The 20184-nt window shown below is 36.0% G+C and overlaps 1 protein-coding gene across 1 annotated transcript in view; it reads left to right on the forward strand.

The window, feature by feature from the left end:
- FNBP1L (formin binding protein 1 like) overlaps nt 1–20184 on the forward strand; it is a gene marked incomplete at both ends in the record, with an annotated part of 115569 nt that overhangs the window by 63609 nt on the left and 31776 nt on the right. Inside the window, 4 exon segments of the mRNA XM_079721356.1 lie at nt 713–828; nt 16971–17024; nt 18286–18433; nt 19232–19294. Coding sequence (XP_079577482.1) covers nt 713–828; nt 16971–17024; nt 18286–18433; nt 19232–19294 — 381 coding nt within the window.

A 20184-nucleotide genomic window follows, 5' to 3' on the forward strand; every position in this document is an offset into this window, starting at 1 on the left:
TGTTAGTATCATGTTTACTGCACTGCATAACACTTTATGACATCAGTATAATCCTACTGAGGTGTGTGATGGGACTCCCATTTTAAGATGGAAAGAGTATAAAGAGCCTTGGTAACTTGCCCAAGGTCCAAACATATGGTAAACGTGCAGAGCCCAGAATTCGAACCCAAGTTTATTTGATTCTGTTCAAATTATTCTTCACTGAAAGCCTGCTGTGGTGCCAGGCATAGTGCTTGTGCCTTAGGAATTCAGAGTAGAATAATACATGGCTCCTGCTCTCAATATAGTATTGCAAGTGAACAGACAGTAATTTATAGGGATCCTTGGGGAGCTAGAGAGAGACCACTTAGCCCAGTCTGAGATTTTAGGGCCATTTTCTGTAGGACATAGTGCCTCATTTTCTGTAGGACATAGTGCCTGAACTGAATCTCAAAGGAGGAATAAAGAGTTAATTGAAAGGAGATGATCTGTGGAGAGTGTTGCAGCCAGGGGGAACCACATGTGTAAAGATATTCAGGCATAAAAATATCATGATTTATGCTGAAGAACCTATTTCTGTCTAGGCCTTAAAGTATGACATTGGTGGGGACCAGCAGAAGAGCCTCAGTTTCTCTTTTCATACCTCATCGCCTGGACAGATATCAGAACCTGGTTAAAATATTTGTGGATAAAATTTTACACTTTTCAGTGTGGTTTTACCTTCCTTTTCTAGGATCAGTTCGACAGCTTAGACAAGCATACACAGTGGGGAATTGACTTCTTGGAAAGATACGCCAAATTTGTTAAAGAGAGGATAGAAATTGAACAGAACTATGCAAAACAATTGAGGTAAGTTACATTTTTTTTTCAGTTCTCAGAAATGAAATTACATGTTTAAATAGTTGGATGTTAGATAAATATGATATACCAGAGGTTAATTTCTGTGTTTTTCATCAGCATTAGATTGAACTAGGGAACTGGTTTGTTTTAATGACTCATTTAATTAAATCATTGCCTAGTATCAGAAGGAATATTGGCTAGCTAGATCATCAGTAGCTTTCATTCCAGAAAGATACTTAAAGTCATAAAATCAGGAAGCAAAATTCCAGGAAAAAGAAATACCTGGGTATTAATTCTGTGCTTTACAGTTTTATTCCCCTGTAACTTTTTGCTTTAGTAATCTTTGCAAAGTGTTGAAGAGTTCTCCAGTTTCTCAGTTCTTTAGAGTTTCGAAGACTTAGAAAGTGAGTGTGATGAGCTGAGTTTGTGTCAAAAACTAGATATATAGGGACTTCCTGGTGGTGCAGTGGTTAAGAATCCTCCTGCCAGTGCAGGGGACACTGGTTCGATCCCTGGTCCGGGAAGATCCCACATGCTGTTGAGCAACTAAGCCCGTGCGCCACAACTACTGAGCCTGTGCTCTAGAGCTCGCGAGCCACAACTACTGATGCCTGCGTACCTAGAGCCTGTGCTCTGCAACAAGAGAAGCCACCGCAATGAGAAGCCCGTGAACCACAATGAAGAGTAGCCCCCGCTCTCCGCAACTAGAGAAAATCCACGCGCAGCAACGAAGACTCAACACGGCCATAAATAAAGAGATAGATAGATAGATATTACTGATGAAAGTGATTTTGGAATATGTGTTAGGAGATAAAAGTTTTAAAGGGAAAATTTTAATCTTAAATGGAATTTATCTTAAGATTTTGTTTAAGCAGAAAATCGTTGTTAGACCACAACCTGACAAGTAGTTTTGCTGCAACTTATTCAATAAAAATGGTGTTTGAAGCTTAAAGACTAGATAACAATATAAGGTTCTAGCTGGAGGGATTAGGATTCTTTATATTGCATAGTGACAGAAAAATCCAACCCACAAGGCACACATGAGGAAAAAGTCTAGGCATATTTTGACTAATGGGTCAAATGTGTCTAGGCTCCATTTCTTGGCTCTGCTTCCCCTTGTTATCCTCAGATTTCATTCAGTACCATCCTTTTTACCCCCACAGCTCTAGATTTCATATCTTCATACCCCTACATCCTGGGGAAGAACGATGGTCTTCTCTTTTGTGCATTTGGGGGAGGAGAGAGGGAAGGAAAGGGGGAAAGAAGAAAGTGAAAGAAGGGAGAGGAAGAAGATGGAAGGAGAGCAGAGTACAAGCGTGTATCAACCTCTTTTCTCCTGAAATCCCAGCAAAAGTCTCCTTTTGTCTTGCTGACCCTGGTTAGATTATATGCTTATCCAGAACAATTCACCGAACTGAGAATATTAGATTGATTTATAGCTAATGGTGGGGGAAGGGATAGGTGCCCAAAAGAAATTTAAGGTAGTGGATCACAGAAGGAAGGGGGATATTTGAGTGATAAACCACATATGTCCACCATTTGTAGCAGTTTATGCAAGGAGCTGACTGGGTGTAGGGATGAAATAGACTAGTATGATGAATAGGTTACTTACGTTTATAATGATATACATACTACTATTATGACATCTATTGAAATAGTAGCATCATGCTAATTTCATGATCCATTTGCTTCCTGTGTTTTTTTTAAACAAAGGAATTTCCGTATGGAAATATAAACAGGGAACCTAGTATATTAATAATAATTATGATGATATTTTACCTGTCCAAAAGTTTTGACTTGGGAACTTTACCGTTCAGGAATCTGGAAGTGTTAAGAACCTCTGAAAAGTTAAAATAACAATAAAAAAAGTATTCATGCATAAACAATGAAAAATTTCCCTCATTTACTTTATAATTTGATCTCAACTCTAGCACATTAAGTTTTCTGGTTTCTAAGTATTCCAATAGAAGTGAAGAAAGTAAATGCTACAGACGGTACAGTGATGTGATGGCAGTGTGAAGTGCCAAATAATAAAGAAAAGATTAAAAGATTGCAAACAACAGATGAAAAAATTGTTTCCAGACTAAAGGTACCTGTCAGTAAGGGAATGATGAAAAATACTGTGGAATATGCAATTTGAAAAAGTCAGGTGTAACAGCATATTTAAAAGGCTACTCAGTCTGTCAGTGTAGAAAGCAAGTTGCAGAACTGAATGTACAGCAAGACCTCCTTGCTTACTTGAGCTTGAGTATATAGCTATGTGTAAAATTTGTATGTATTCTGAAGAGGTCTAAAAGGGTACACCCCAAATTGTTTTACACTGGTTACCTCTGAGGAATGAGAGTGGGAGGATGAGAAGGGAAGGAACTTACACTTTTCACTTGTATTTTTAAATTATTGAAGACTTTTCAACAATTGTGTAATCTTAAGCAAAGAAGATGGTATATTTCAAAAGAATCCTATCACAAATTATAGAATAAAAATTGGTAATTTATAAGGTAAACCTTCAGCAATCTGCAATGTTTAATTGTCCAGAATAACTTGGGCCTCAAGAGTTTCAGGATGGCCAAGGTTTTACCAGAGTAACAGGACTGTAATCAAATGGCAAACTTGTTTGCCTTTCTGTTTTGTGACTGATAATAACAGTTATAATTTTCATTTAACTTGCAAAAAGAGATTTTAACACCACTTCTTTGAAGCAGGAGTGGCTAGAACCCACAATTCCATGATATGAAAATATAATATTGTAGTGAGAAAGTAGGTTTTGTCATGTACAGATGCTCAGGTTAAGTGATTTGCATCTTTTTTCTGTCCCAGCAGACTAAAGAAATTTAGTACACGTTCATCCTAACAGTGGCTCTCACTTGCAGTGATTCTCAACAAGAGCAGGATTATTGGAAGGTGTTGAGGAATTCCAATAAGGAAGAGTTGGGAGGAGGCTTGTGTAACTTGAAAACCATCTACTCCCTTCCCTTTCTCTACATTGAGATTTGCTGCTTTGGATGAATGCTTAGTAAATGACTGGATTATCAGCTACTCTTTATAGTATCTGTTTTGTCCAAAGGGAAGAAGTGTGCCTTGTTTATTTCCTCTTCTTTAATGGGAAAAATTCTTTTGGTTGACTCCCTCCTGTTTTTGCTACTGCAGAGGACAGTTTCTTTTTTTTTTTGTGGTACTTGGGCCTCTCACTGTTGTGGCCTCTCCCGTTGCAGAGCACAGGCTCCGGACGTGCAGGCCCAGCGACCATGGCTCACGGGCCCAGCCGCTCCGCAGCATGTGGGTTCCTCCCAGACCGGGGCACGAACCCGTGTCCCCTGCACTGGCAGGCGGACTCTCAACCACTGCGCCACCAGGGAAGCCCAGGACAGTTTCTTTTCATAGTGAGGCAGCTCTTTTGTCTCCTGAATAACAACTATATTCAGAATGTTAAACATTTACATTTCAAATATATTGCAGGGTTAAATTTTGCAATATATTTTTTGTAAATATGTATTTTTTATTTGCATAAATTTAATTTGCAGTATAATTTTGGCACTCCCAGTTTATTCTCTGTCTTCTGTTCGTCTGTTTTGATGGCTTTGGTTTAACTTTATTTTAGTTTGGTATTGCTTCATTTTTGGTAGTGGTTTGAGGACAGGAATAAAAAAAAAATAAAGCATCTAATCATGTTTGGAGACATAGTTATAAACAGTTGAGCCCATCGACAGATGAATGGATAAAGAAGATGTGGTGCGTGTATATATATATATATATATATATATATATATATATATATATATATATATATATATATATATAAAATGGAATATTAGCCATAAAAAGGAATGAAATTGGGGGCTTCCCTGGTGACTCAGTGGTAGAGAGTCCGCCTGCCGATGCAGGGGACATGGGTTCGTGCCCCGGTCCGAGAAGCTCCTACATGCCGCGGAGCGGCTGGGCCCGTGAGCCATGGCCGTTGAGCCTGCGCGTCCGGAGCCTGTGCTCTGCAACGGGAGAGGCCCGCATACCGCAAAAAAAAAAAAAAAAAAAAAAGGAACGAAATTGAGTCATTTGTAGAGACATGGCTGGATCTAGAGACTCATACAGAGTGAAGTAAGTCAGAAAGAGAAAAACAAATATTGTATGTCAATGCATATATGTGGAACCTAGAAAACTGGTACAGATGAACCGGTTTGCAGGGCAGAAATAGAGACACAGACGTAGAGAACAAACGTAGGGACACCAAGGGGGGAAAGTGGCGGGGGGGTGCTGGTGGTGTGATGAATTGGGAGATTGGGATTGACATGTATACACTAATATGTATAAAATGGATAGCTAATAAGAACCTGCTGTATAAAAGAAAAAACAGTTGAACCATGTCCATTTTGATGGATAATAAGTGGGACTTTGAATCACTTGGTAGAATGTTTTTTGTTTGCAGACATAAAAAACTGAAATCAGTCATTCTTCTAATAAATTTATAATATTATATTTGTATGACAGAGATTGACTAAATTTTCTTAAGTGAAAAAAAGAAGCTCTATATACATAATAGTATGTATCATTTTTTTCTAGTAAAAATAATTACAACATTAAATTCTATCTTAGAGATTGCTGCATGAAATTATATTCCCCTACTTCTACCCCAGATCATTCCTTTTTGGTTCAAACGTGACAGCGTGGTACTGGAAGAGAAATCGGTTGGACAGCGGGAAGCCTAAAACTTACTCTTACCTTAACCAGAACAGAAATCTCTCCAAATTTCTTGGATCTTATTTTTATTTCTGTACCTTGCCAACCCTGGCAACATAGCTGGTACCTCTAGAGCTGAGTGAATGTAAGTTGAAAGCATAAATAATTGAATGACCTGTGTTTCACTTTAGTTTAGAAATTAGGATCTCTAACTATATGGTGAACCTTTGACCGTGTACTGCTTTCTGTCCATACTAGAGTTTATGTCATATACATCAATGTGAAGAGATTGCTCTACTAAGAGCTGTCCCAAATATTTAGAACAGGCTTAGATATAGAATAATGCAAATAAAACCAGTTTCTATTTTCTATTTAGTCTTTATTTTCTCATGTCTCTTTATCAGAATTTTCTATTCCTATCTCACTGTTTAGTCTCCGAAGAACCTGGGGAGCTCATCTTTGTACTGACTTGTGGAAAGTAGAGATTACTTTTATTCTTTGGTTGGCCATTGTTTAACTTGTGACTCTTTGGCCTCCCCTGAGTTTTTGATCAAACTGCTTAATGTAGTAAACCCTAAGACTGGCATCTGGATACAAGCAGGAGGAACTATTCCCTATATTAATTTTCTTCATAGAATTAGATCTTGTGGGAACTCTTTCATTCTTGTCAGTCTCTGGTAGTTCCTGAGCCTGCCTGGTAAATATCTAGGTGCCTGTATCCAGATGACTTACTGACTAAATAATTTTTGCCTCTTAATTCTAGAAAATAGTCTCCCTAATAAAAGATAAACTCCACAAAGGAAAAAGATTCTTGTTTGTTCTGTGCAGTGCTTATTCCTAACTTCTAGAATAGTCCCTGGCACAGAACAAGCACTTTTTGGTATTTACTTAACACTTAACATAGGATTTAATGTGCCAGCACTATTCTCAGTGCTTTTACACATCTTATATTTCATTTTCATAAAAACCCAATGAGATGTTGGTATTACTTTATACATTAAGAAACTGAGTTACAGAGAGGTGAAGAAAGAGCTAGCTGGCTCAAATCTAGCTGCAGAGTCTGAGTACTTGGTGCTGTCTCTCAGCATAGGGAGAATGACTAATTCTCATTGAAGAGGATTTTTTTCTATCAACAGTACCTAGGGCCATTGAGACATCTTTGGGTTTCTAAGGTATTTTACTAGGGAAAATAATAAATTATCTAAAAACTACGTAACATACTCTTTCCAACTAACACATGTTTATAATGTAACAATTAATTATAAACAACTAAATTATAGAAATTCAATTAAATATAAATTAAATTATGTACTTCATAAATTTAGGGCTAGTTGTATCTTTTTTTCCATAAAGATAAGAACAGTTTAAAATAATAGGTTAACATTTTAGAAGTCCTTCCTTTTAAGAAAATGTACTTGTCATTAAGGAAGTTTAAAAATTTAATTATGAGAATTTAAGATAAATACTTTTTACTTTTATTATTCCTATAACCTATTATAAATTGGAGCTAGGGATAGCATAATGTTAGTTCTCTCTGCTTTTTGCCTTTAATATTCTCCTTAACTCTATTAGCTGTTTTCTTCTGGTGGTTTATCAGAGGAGAGGAAATAGCATGACAATTGGAGAACCTTTTTTTAATGTAATATAACTATATTTTCTTGATATGTTTGATTTGGACTTCATATACTTATCGTTACAATATTTTAGCTGTTTGGTTTTTTTGTTTTTTATTTGTTTTTTTTAATTTAAAAAAAATTTATTTTTGTTTTCAGTTTTCTAGCTGTTTGTTTTTTGATCATTGGCATTTTTTCTGCTCTTATCCTTGTACTTTTTGTGTGCCCTGGAGCTCTAATTTTATCTCAGTTCATTCTGTTATACCTAAAAGATGCCCCCAACCCCCAACTTAATTATCCACTAGACTACTAACCTACATTTGCAGCATTAGGGTTGTTTGTCATTTTCAGTTTATGTAGGATGCAATCTCATTTAATCTTCACAAGAGTTTGTTGATCTTGTCGTTGTATTTCTAAGACCTGTAGAGTATTTGCCCTGTAGTAAGCATACAACAGTAAACTTTTGTGAAATGATTCGATCAATGAACTCTACTGCTTTACTAGTCAAGAAATTCAAGCTCATCAACTTAACAAGAATCATGAAGCCTACTCCTGATTTTTATATTAAACTGTTTCCTTAAAAAATGAAGCAGAACCTAACAAGTAAAACATAAAGCTCTTAAGAAAGAAAATAAGTTCAACCCAGTTGTGGTAAACATTTTGATAGTGAGCTTTCCAGTGAAAAGGATTTAAAGATCTTGTTTAAACAACTGTAAAGAAATAAGAAGGTTGTCAATGATGTTGGCTATATAGATCACTTAATCTCTTAGCTCTTTCATAATGTCTTTAATAGTTTTATTTCTAAGTTATTTGTTTAGCCATTTGAATTGTGTAGGAGTGTCTAAAATGAGACAAAATGTATATTTCATCATCCTATAGGTTTAAAATATAGGCAAATCAGATAGATTAAGCTGCTGACTTGAAGCTAGGACTGTGTTATATAGTTCTGCTTTAAGAATCTAATATTTAGAAGGAAAACAGAAGTTACCAACTTGCAGAACAAAATTTCTCTGAAAAGTATGATACTTAAGTCTGTGCCAATCTGCTCCTTCCTCAGTCTAAATTGAGCAATAAAATAATTTTCCTCTTTTCTGTCTTGAACATGCCTGAAAATATTCTTCTGGAAGATTTGCAGGTTGATTAGAGATCACATTGTTATGCCTATCACATCCTAAATAGCAATGAATTGTTGAATATATTCTTTGGGTATAAACTATGAAGCTGATACCATAAATGCATAGTCCCCTTCACATTTTAGATACTGTGTATCCTTGACATGCTAAAGATCAAGCAAAATTAGGAACTGGCATTTTTAAGAAATGCAATACTTCGTTTACCTTCACATCCATTGAAGCTTATTTGGTTTTTCTTCTCCTAGGTCTTTCAGGCATAAATATTTCAGTCCTCTTATTTCTTCTTGTTATCAGTCTATTTCACCATTTACCACCAGTAGAGGTATAATGAGAATGAAGCATGTCCCTTAAAAAAACAAATACAGTATTCAGAATTTGTCTAATACTACTTGTAGTAATCACTTTTTTTACATTCAAATTTCTTTTTCTTTCTTTTTTTTTTTTTGCGGTATGCGGGCCTCTCACTGTTGTGGCCTCTCCCGTTGCGGAGCACAGGCTGCGGACGTGCAGGCTCAGCGGCCATGGCTCACGGGCCCAGCTGCTCCGCGGCATGTGGGATCTTCCCGGACTAGGGCACGAACCCATGTCCCCTGCATCGGCAGGCGGACTCTCAACCACTGTGCCACCAGGGAAGCCCTACATTCAATTTTTAAAAATTGTGGTAAAATGTACCTAACGTGAAATTTACTCTCAATCATTTTTAAGTGTGTATTTCAGCTGTATCTTAAGCTGAAATATAAATATGTATATTAAGTATATTCGTACTGCTTTGTGACCAATTCCTAGAACTTACTCATCTTGAAAAACTAAAACTCTGCCTATTAAACAACTCCCCATTTTCCCCTTCCTCTAGGCTCTGGCAATTCTATTAATACTTTCTGTGTCTGTGAAATTGACTACTCTAGGTACTGCATAAGTGAAATCATACAGTAGTTTTTTTTTTTTTTTGACTGGTTTATTTTACTTAGCATAATGTTGTAAGGGTTTATCCATGTTGGGAAATGTATCAGAATTTCCTTCCTTTTTAAGGTTGAATATTATTCCATTGTACAGATAATACCACACTTTGTTTATCCATTCATCTGTTGATGAACATTTGGGGTTTTTCCACCTTTTCCGTATTATGAGTAATGATTTTATGAACATGGTGTCCAAATATCTGAGTCCCTACTTGCAATTCTTTGGCAATATACCTAGAAGAGGAATTGCTAGATCTTATGGTAATTCTATGTTTAATTTTTTTGAGGACTACCATACTATTTTCTGCAGTGGCTGATCTATTTTGCATCCCTACCAGCAATGCACAAGGGTTCTAATTTCTCCACATCCTTGCCAATGCTTAATATTTTATGGGTGTTTTCTTTCTTTCTTTTTTCTTGACAGTAGCCATTCTGATGGGTGTAAGAAATCTCATTGTGGCTCTGATTTGCACTTCCCTAATGATTAGTGATGCTGAGTATTTTTTCATATGCTTGGCCATTGTATATCTTGGGAGAAATGCTATTCAAATTCTTTGCCAATTTTTTAAATTGGATTATTTATTTTTTTATTATTGCGTTTTAGGTGTTCTCTATACAGTCTGGACTGTAACCTCTTATCCGATATATGACTTGCAGATCCTTTCTGCTGTTCCACAGTTGCCTTTTCACTCTGTTGATCATGGGCTTTGATGCACAAAAGTTTTAAATTTTGATGTTTGGTTTATCTATTTTTTCATTTGTTGTCTGTGCTTTTGGTGTCATATCCAGGAAATCATTGCCAAATCCAATGTTGTAAAGCTTTCCCCTACGTTTTCTTCTAAGAGTTTTATAGTTTTAGCTCTTGCGTTTAGATCTTTGACCCATTTTGAGTTAATGTTTTTATATGGTTGTAAGGTAGGGGTACAGCTTCATTCTCTTGTATGTGGATATCTTTTACATTCCGTTTTCCACTATATGAGGAAAGATTTGTGTCTGTAAGTGATGGAAACCCCAGTGAGCTAGTTTGTTTAATGGTAAATTTATTGAGAAGAGATATTTATCGATTTATTTATTGATGTCTTTTATTGCTTTGATTTTTTTTTTTGATTTGATTTGATTTTTTAACTTGAATTCAAGAAGAGGTTGAACAGTTCAGCTGCTGGAAGTCCTGGGATGCAACTAGGTCACAGGGGAAAAAAAAGTCAGGATCTGAGGCACAGCCAGAGAGCCAGAGACCTTTGTTGTCTTCCTTCCTCCCTCCCTCCCTCCCTCCCTCCCTCCTTCTCCCCCGCTCCACGCTCCTTTTTTTATGTGTTGGCTTCATGCTTTCAGTGCAGACTGGCCTTTTTTCTCCACATGGCAGGAAATATACTCACCAACATTCAGTTTTATGTCTCAGAGATTCAGCTCTCGTACTGACCTCAAAGCTGTATCAGGTCCAAACACTTAAAAATTCCAGTAAGAGAACTCTTTGGCCCAGCTAGATTCAGTTTTCTATCTCTGGATCACTTAGCTGAGGCCCACAAATAGGGCCATTTGTCTTAATCTGGTAATTCCTAAACATGTTAACCGTTAGATATAGGGACGGCAATTAAGAAAAGGGATAGGGCCTCCCTGGTGGCGCAGTGGTTGAGAGTCCGCCTGCCGATGCAGGGGATACGGGTTCGTGCCCCGGTCTGGGAGGATCCCATATGCCGCGGAGCGGCTGGGCCCGTGAGCCATGGCTGCTGAGCCTGCGCATCCGGAGCCTGTGCTCCGCAACGGGAGAGGCCACAACAGTGAGAGGCCCGCGTACCACAAAAAAAAAAAAAAAAAAAAAAAAAGAAAAGGGATACTGGTCAGTCTCAGATATCTAATACTACCCTTCTGCCATAGTATGATTTGTGTCCCATTTTACAAATAAATATGGTATTGATCACCTGTTAAACAGTAATTAGAGCTCAGAGCCTCTCAAATGTTGAAAGATTGAAAACGTATAGAGGTGATTTTCTGCTTAAAATTTTTTGAGGTATCTTGTACCTCATCATTTAACTGTAAAATGTAGTTTAAATAAAAGTGAATTAAAGTTTTGAGAAATTATTTGGAATACTTTATAATTTTCACTAAAACTCAAATATAAACATGACAAAACTAGAATGGGTAAAAAATATTAAAATCAGCAATTTAAATATAAATTAAGTAGTACGATATATTTAATATCACATGTATAATTAGGATATATAGAGAATACTATAATATTTGGAGAAACCCATTACATTTAGAAGCCTTCTCAGGCTACTGAAGGAAGAGTGTTAATTCCTCTTAGGATCATAGTGCATGATCCTAAGGTTCTTAGAAAACATGGATGAAACACACACACATCAAAACAAAGTATCAGCTTATCTATGACATATATTATAATTTCTATAATATGTATTGTATCTGTATAAAACTTGGTTTTAATTAATTCCTGATTCATAACATGCTATTCAAAACATGTCTTACATATAAAAACTGCTATCATAATTGGTTACTTGGAGAATCTCTGGACTTAGAAGAGAGGAAAAATTTTTCAAAAACAGTAGCCTAGGGAAACTGACACTAAGGGCAGATTTCTTTTTCTTTTTTTTTAATATTTATTTTATATTGGAGTATAGTTGATTAACAATGTTGTATTAGCTTCAGATGTACAGCAAAGTGATTCCATTATACATACACATGTATCTATTCTTTTTCAAATTCTTTTTCTATTTAGGTTATTACAGAGTACTGAGCTGAGACAGTAGGTCCTTGTTGGATATTTATTTTCAATACAGCAGTGTGTACATGTCAATCCAAACTCCCAGTCTATCCCTCCCCTCCTCCTTCCCCTCCCCCACCCCAGAAAACTGTAGATAACTATAAGTTTGTTCTTTAAGTCTGTGAGTCTGTTTCTGTTTTGTAAATAAGTTCATTTGTATCTTTTTTTTAGATTCTGCATATAAGCAATATCATATGATATTTGTCTTTCTCTGTCTGATTTACTTCACTTAGTATGATAATCTCCAGGTCCATCCATGTTGCTGCAACTGGCATTATTTCATTCTTTTTAATGGCTGAGTAATATTCCGTTGTATATATGTACCACATCTTCCTTATCCACTAATCCGTCAATGGATAGTTAGGTTGCTTCCATGTCTTGGCTATTGTAAACAGTGCTGCAATGAACACTGGGGTGCATGTATCCTTTCGAACCATGTTTTTCTCCAGTATATGCCCAGGAGTGGGATTGCTGGATCATATGGTAGCTCTATTTTTAGTTTCTTAAGGAACCTCCATACTGTTCTCCATAGTGGCTGTACCAATTACATTCTCACCAACAGTGTAGGAGGGTTCTAAGGGCAGATTTCTTCTTTTTTTTTAACATCTTTATTGGAGTATAACTGCTTTACAATGGTGTGTTAGTTTCTGCTTTATAACAAAGTGAATCAGCTATACATATACATATATCCCCATATCTCGTCCCTCTTGCGTCTCCCTCCCACCCTCCCTATCCCACCCCTCTAGGTGGTCACAAAGCACCAAACTGATCTCCCTGTGCTATGTGGCTGCTTCCCACTATCTATTTTACATTTGGTAGTGTATATATGTCCCTGCCACTCTCTCACTTCATCCCAGCTTACCCTTCCCCCTCCCCGTGTCCTCAAGTCCATTCTCTACGTCTGCATCTTTATTCCTGTCCTGCCCCTAGGTTCTTCAGAACCTTTTTTTTTTTTTAGATTCCATGTATATGTGTTAGCATACGGTATTTGTTTTTCTCTTTCTGACTTCACTCTGTATGACAGACTCTGGGTCCATCCACCTCACTACAAATAACTCAATTTTGTTTCTTTTTATGGCTGAGTAATATTCCATTGTATATATGTGCCACATCTTTTTTTTTCCTTCTCTTTATTTTATTTATTTATTTATTTATTTTATTAGTTTCTGCTTTATTACAAAGTGAATCAGTCATACATATACATCTGTTCCCACATCCCTTCCCTCATGCATCTCCCTCCCTCCCACCCTCCCCATCCCACCCCTCCAGGCGGTCACAAAGCACCGAGCTGATCTCCCTGTGCTCTGCGGCTGCTTCCCACTATCTATCTACCTTACGTTTGGTAGTGTATATATGTCCATGCCTCTCTTTCGCTTTGTCACAGCTTACCCTTCCCCCTCCCCATCCACATCTTCTTTATCTGTTCATCTGTAGATGGACACTTAGGTTGCTTCCATGTCCTGGCTATTGTAAATAGAGCTGCAATGAACATTGTGGTACATGACTCTTTGTGAATTAGGGTATATGCCCAGTAATGGGATTGCTGGGTCGTATGGTAGTTCTATTTTTAGTTTTTTAAGGAACCTCCATACTGTTCTCCATAGTGGCTGTATCAATTTACATTCCCACCAACAGTGCAAGAGGGTTCTAAGGGAAGATTTCTTGAGAGAGATGAATTGCCTAAAATATTTTTAGTTTAGGAGAAACCTGCCTGTTTTACACTTACATAGTAAGACAAGCCAGAGATTTATTTGACCTAATAAGCATATTATGTTAAAAATTCAAAGCAAGGATTTGTGGGACTTAGTAACCAGTCACACCTTGGTGTGTATTTTTGCTGACTTCAGACTGTTTTCTTAGAAGGCCCAACTGAGATCAGCTGCTTTGAGGGGATAAATTCTTTTGGTATGCTTTTTTTTTTTTTTTTTTGCGGTAGGCGGGCCTCTCACTGTTCTGGCCTCTCCCGTTGCGGAGCACAGGCTCCGGACGCGCAGGCTCAGCGGCCATGGCTCACGGGCCCAGCCGCTCCGCGGCATGTGGGATCTTCCCGGACCGGGGCACGAGCCCGTGTCCCCTGCATCGGCAGGCGGACTCTCAACCACTGCGCCACCAGGGAAGCCCCTGGTATGCTTTTATCATTAATTTTTTTTAAATTAAAAAACAGTATATGATCACTGTAACATATTTAAATTTGAGTCACTTCCCAATCCCTCTCCCTAGAAATGAGTACTATTAATAATTTGTTGTGTCTTCTTCTAGGGCATATGTTTTCCTAGAATAGAAGTTTTGATTTAGTGGAATATAAGAACATTTTGGACCATGCTGTAGTTTTTCTAGTGGCAGGGTAGGCTTGGATGGAGTCTTAGTGGCTTGTATATGGTTTCTGAGGGCTTTATTGGGGCTTGGGAAGAGTTTCCCGTAGATGGGTGACTTTACATAAGAGAGGCAAGACAAATTTTAAAAAATTGCTGAGGATTAACTGTGCATGCTCAAAAGGTAAAAGTAATATTACTTTCTTCTTCTTCCCCTTCCCTCTTGTGATATTTGTGCTCTTCCTCCCAGAAGCTAGAGTTCAAATTAGTGTTGTGTGTTTAAGCTATGAGTAAGTTAAGACTTTTGTGTTAATGTCTGTGGTAGTAGTCATAATTCTTTCAAGTGTCAGAAGCCCAAGTCATATTGGTTTAAGCAAAGAAAGGAATTTATGGCTTATTTGACTGAAAAGTTTAGGGATCTGGGTACTCAGAAAAGTAAGAATTTCTCTCTTTTTCTCTTGGTTTTGTTGTCCTTTCTGTTGATTTAATACCCAAGTAGGCTCTTTACATGTGGGGGCTCCAGGATTTTGTCCTATCAACTTAGCTTCAGCATAAAGAGAACATATTGATGAACAGCAAGGACCTACTGTACAGCACAGGGAACTCTGCTCAGTATTCTGTAATAACCTAAATGGGAAAAGAATTTGAAAAAGAATAGATATATGTATATGTATAACTGAATCACTTTGCTGTACACCTGAAACTAACACAACATTGTTAATCAACTATACTCCAATATAAAATAAAAATTAAAAAAAAGAAAAAACATATCTTACCAAGAATTTCAGTGGAAATTTTAGCATTGACTTTGGCCTGGATTAATGGGCCTGGATCAAATAAGTGTTCCTGGACTGTTATATGTGACCAACCCACCACAATTATGTAGACGTGACAATAGAGGAGCTGTAGTTTAGGTTATGCTAGGCTGTACTAGAATAATAACTCCCAAATCTCAGGGACTTTACACAGCAAAAGCTTATTTCTTGCTCATGCAAAGTCAACCACAAAGCTAGGTGATAACTCTGGTAGTCCATGTGGTAACTCAAGAATCCATACTGTTTTCATCTTGATCTTAACATGAAGCCTCCACAGTTGCTTCATCAGGGAATGAAGAAGCCCAGACGTTTATGCATGAGCTATAATGCTTTAGCTTGGTACTTAACACAGAGCTAACAGCCCATTATACAAAATTAGCCACATGGTTCTGCCTAACTGCAAGTGTGCTGGAAAATGTGTGAAATAATAGGGTTCTTTGATGAGCAGAAATATGTCTGCCACAAACTGTTACAGAATAAAAAAGTGTAGTGAGTGTTGTAGGTAGCCATAGACAACAAATGTCAATTATAGCCTATAACTCTAAACAATGCTTAAAATATTGATATACAAAATTATGTTCAGAATTTGAAACTGCTTGCTCTTTGGAATGTTCTTCGCCCAAGTTTGACTTGTTTTTATTTAAAGTAATTCATGGACTCATGGTTGAAAATCACTGACATTAAAAGTAATTTCCAGAATGCAACCCATTTATAGGTTGGAGACTGTGGTTATAACCATAATAAGTTAATCAGTTACCTCATAATTGCTGATTTCCATGGATATTATAGTTTAAACCAGTACTTCTCAAATTATTTGTGATGATGGACTAGTTTCTTTTAAAGTTTCTACTGATGCTTTTATAAAATACAATAAAAATTTAATGCTAGAAAAAATGACATAAAAAGAGACATATGAAATACAGGCCCTACTTTTTTTTACTGTTAAATTCAACATTTATAAAACTACTCTCAACTTCTGTACTTAGCTTGTTGTGGGATAGGTAACAAAGAGTCTGTGGACCTTTACTGGTCCATGAATCATATTTTCAGGAGCGTGGTATAAAGGACAGTGGCTAATGCTTTGCAAATATTATCTACTTTAATTCCCATAACCTTATGGGTTAGAGGTACTGTGTATCACCATTTATAGAAAACTGGGCACAAAGAGTGTGAGTAAATTGCCCAAGGTCACACAGATGCCACACAAAACCCACATAGTCCAGTTTGACTCCAGAGTCTATGTGCTTGTCTATCTCTCATTTTACAAAGATGAAATGAGGTAGCATTCTAGTCCGAGACTGTCAAGAATGGACATAGATACAGGCAGAGAAAGTTACAAATTGGAATTAATTCATTTGCCTAAAGAAAGAGAAGGTTAAGGATCACATAGTGATTTTCATATAAAAGTAGATTTACAGAGGGTACTGACGAACGGTTCTTTTATCCTATAGTGGGTCTGCATCTGTTTACATTTTACCTTAGTTAGTATTATAATCCCTGATTTACAAAAGAAAATAATGATAGTATTTCCTTGAAATACCTTTCTGCCATAACTCAGTTTCATATACTGAGTACTTTGTTTCTTTTATTCTTCCTCTTAATTCTTTTTAGTTTGATAGCATAATCAACCAAATTGTTACTATTACACTCGTATAAACATAGAAATAACATTTCTTTCTGAAGGAATCAGTATTTTAAGGAGAAAATGTAAGTAATGATTGTCTATTACGATGGTAATAGATGATCATGTTGCTGTCTTAATTGTTTTACATCATTAAATTCTTGATTTAATGAAATTGGAAACTTTTAGAGTATTTGAATTTCAACAACAGTATTTTTAGTAAATTTTAAAAAATCTTCTTCCTATAGAAATCTGGTTAAGAAGTACTGTCCCAAACGTTCCACCAAAGATGAAGAGCCAAGGTAAATTATATACCTATTTACTGTTGCATATTAAAATTTAAAAGAAGACCTATATTTTTGTTATTTAGTAAAATAAATATTATGCCATTAGCTTTTTATAAAGATTTAAAAAAGTTTATTGTAATAAAAAATCATAATGTTTATGAAAGAGGAAACTACTGTTTTTTCTTATGAGGTTGCATACTTCAGTGGGCTTGATAATAGCTTTTTAGAATAGTTGAAGTGTGATTTCTAAGTAATAGGTGGACTGGGACTCCACTTTTCTCCAGAAGAAAAGGGTATTTTTTCCATACTTTATTTTGTAGCTGTCAGCTTGTTAGATTCTTGCTTTTACTTTTACAGGTAGTAAAACAATTTGGCTGGTTAGTTTAAAGGGGTAATGAAAAGGAATAAGGTTTTCAGGGTAATTTTGGAACTCTGAATAAAAGGTTAGGAATTGCCTATGAGCTTTTTGGCATTCTTAAATAGGGGGATACATGGATAGTTGTAAAATGCAGAAACAAAAGGAAACTAGACTTAAAACAACTTTGTGTGTATTTGTCAGTTGTTAGAGGATTCTCAGGTTTAGTGTTAATGGAGTCCTAGCTGAGCTGTCCACCTTCAGCTTATGTAAGAGTGTTCCCGCAGTGTATTCAAGTAGATCTATACATTTTAATACAGTGATTCTCTTTGTTTCTCTCCTGCCCTCCACACACATTTTTTTTTTACCCTTATTTTTGCCCCTTCTTACTCCTCTGTGGTGCCAACCATAGCGGCACTTCACTTGCATTCAGGATGTGGGCAGGCATACAGGCAGCTGTGTCCAGAGCTGATAGCAAAATTGTTCTGTAGATCACCCATCGAGATGCATTTGAGTGGTATAATTGGCAGGTTCTGTCCTCTAGAGCAAGCATATCATCTCTGTAATAGGTTCAGCTGCCAAGCCTAGGAATCCAACCAAGTTCATTCCCAAGCTCAGGCCAGTTAATTGGCAACTTAAGAGATTCCAGTATGCTAAAAGAGCCTGCAGGTAGTATTCTTATTATTTTTTGACCCCACATATCCTTTTATTTATGAATTAAGACTGCCCAACGATATATAAACATGTACAACTTGAGCTTAAGCAGGATTCTTTTCATACAAAGTTAATTTAGAGCTAGTAGCTGAGATTTAGGTTGAATATGTTAAAATTTGTTAAGTATGAGACTCAATCTATACCTCACAAAAACATTTATAATGAAAGTAAAAATAAATTTCACCATTTTTAATATGTTTTTGTCAGGTTTACTTCGTGTATAGCCTTTTTTAACATCCTTAACGAGTTAAATGACTATGCAGGACAGCGAGAAGTAGTAGCAGAAGAAATGGCGCACAGAGTTTATGGTGAATTAATGAGATATGCTCATGATCTGAAAACTGAAAGAAAAATGGTAATTCTTATCATTTTTATACAGTGATAATAGTATATGAAATATTTTCACAGAAATGAAGTAATTACTTTGCTTTTTAAAATAATGTATAGTCATACAGCATAAACTGGTTTTCTATTTCTCTAAATTTCTTCTAGCTAAAATTATCTCAAGACATTCTTGCTAATTTGTGATCCTTTTGGATTTAAGACTGAGGTCTGGTAAATTCCAGCCAGTGGGACAAATCTAGCCTACTGCCTGTTTTTGTTTCCTAGTTACCATGAGTTAAGAATGGTTTTTACATTTTTAGATAGTTGAAAAGAAAATGAAAAAAAGAATATTTTATGACATGTGAAAATTGTATGAAATTCAAATTTTAGTGACCATGAAGTTTTATTGGAACAGGCGCACACTCATTCACTTATATATTGTGTGTGGCTGCTTTTGCATTATATTAGCAGAGTTGAATATTTGTAACAGAGACAGAGACCATGTGGTTTGCAAAGCCTAAAATGTTTATTTGACCCTTTATAGAAAACTTTGTCAACCCCTGTTTAGATAATCATGTATTTTCCAAGAGATTATATCTGTCTTAAAGATTATATTTAAAATATTTAAATAATAGTCTATAAAATGCATTTTAGAGAATTTTTGCTTTACTAATAATCTCTTCCTAAGTCTTGATAAAGTTTACATAATTAGTACCTTGAAAAAAAATTAAGTGAAAAGCCTTTTGGGGACTTTAGGCTTTAATTGGTATTTAATTATAATTTTAAAATTTGTTTTGTTTGTATTTTTGGTTGTTGTTATGATCTTCAGCATCTTCAAGAGGGACGAAAAGCTCAGCAATACCTTGACATGTGCTGGAAACAGATGGATAATGTGAGTTATAGTGTTTTCATGTTTAACATAAAATTTTGTAGCATTTAGCTCTAAATGCTCTTATGCTTCATATCTATTTGAGTTTAATATTTCTCAATGTAGTATTATTTATAATTTGACATTGGTGTAAACAGAGAATATGAGACCATTTTGTCTGTTTTCCTTTTTTTATACATGGTTCTGTACTTGTACCAATTCTATAATCTTCAGATAATTGTACACATTTAGGAAGATTCTTTTTGACTTTGCCGTTGTTACTATAAAATATTGATAGAGGATAGAAGTAATAAGGAAGTATTGATACACCTTAGAAGACCATGTGACTGAGACTAAGAGAAACTAGATTCTATTTCTGCCTTTTCCTTATTAGCACCTGATTTTGTCTTGACTTCAGTTTTAGCAAATGAAAAATGAAGACAGTGAGCTAGATTATATGAAATGTTTCTTCCAGTTCAGTGATTCTATAATTGAATGTTTCTAGTACTGGGCTGCTGGTCATAGACTGTCTCACTGTAGGAAATAAAGTACTTTATAAGGCAAAATTATAAAAGCATAATAATTATTTACTTTAAAAACTTTCCAAAGGTACTCTTTAATGTGGTTTTTCTTAAATATTCTGGCATACAGTCATTTGAAAACCAAGATGTTTACATGGAACATTTTATTTACTTGAAACACTCTGCCAAATGATGTACTGTCGTATAAGATTAATATTCTTTCTTGAACCCTCATGTTAGCAAGCAGTTTACTCTTTCCCTGCATATTTTTATGATGGACACTGTATTCCTTGAAAATTATGCTGAAGGGAGTTTTTCATGTTAATGAATTTAGCTTGTGGTTGTTGGAAAAAGGACAAGTCTGAGATTTAAAAAAAAGTATGCATATACGTG

Source organism: Hyperoodon ampullatus (genome assembly GCF_949752795.1).
Source record: "Hyperoodon ampullatus genome assembly, chromosome: 2".
NCBI lineage: Eukaryota > Metazoa > Chordata > Mammalia > Artiodactyla > Ziphiidae > Hyperoodon > Hyperoodon ampullatus.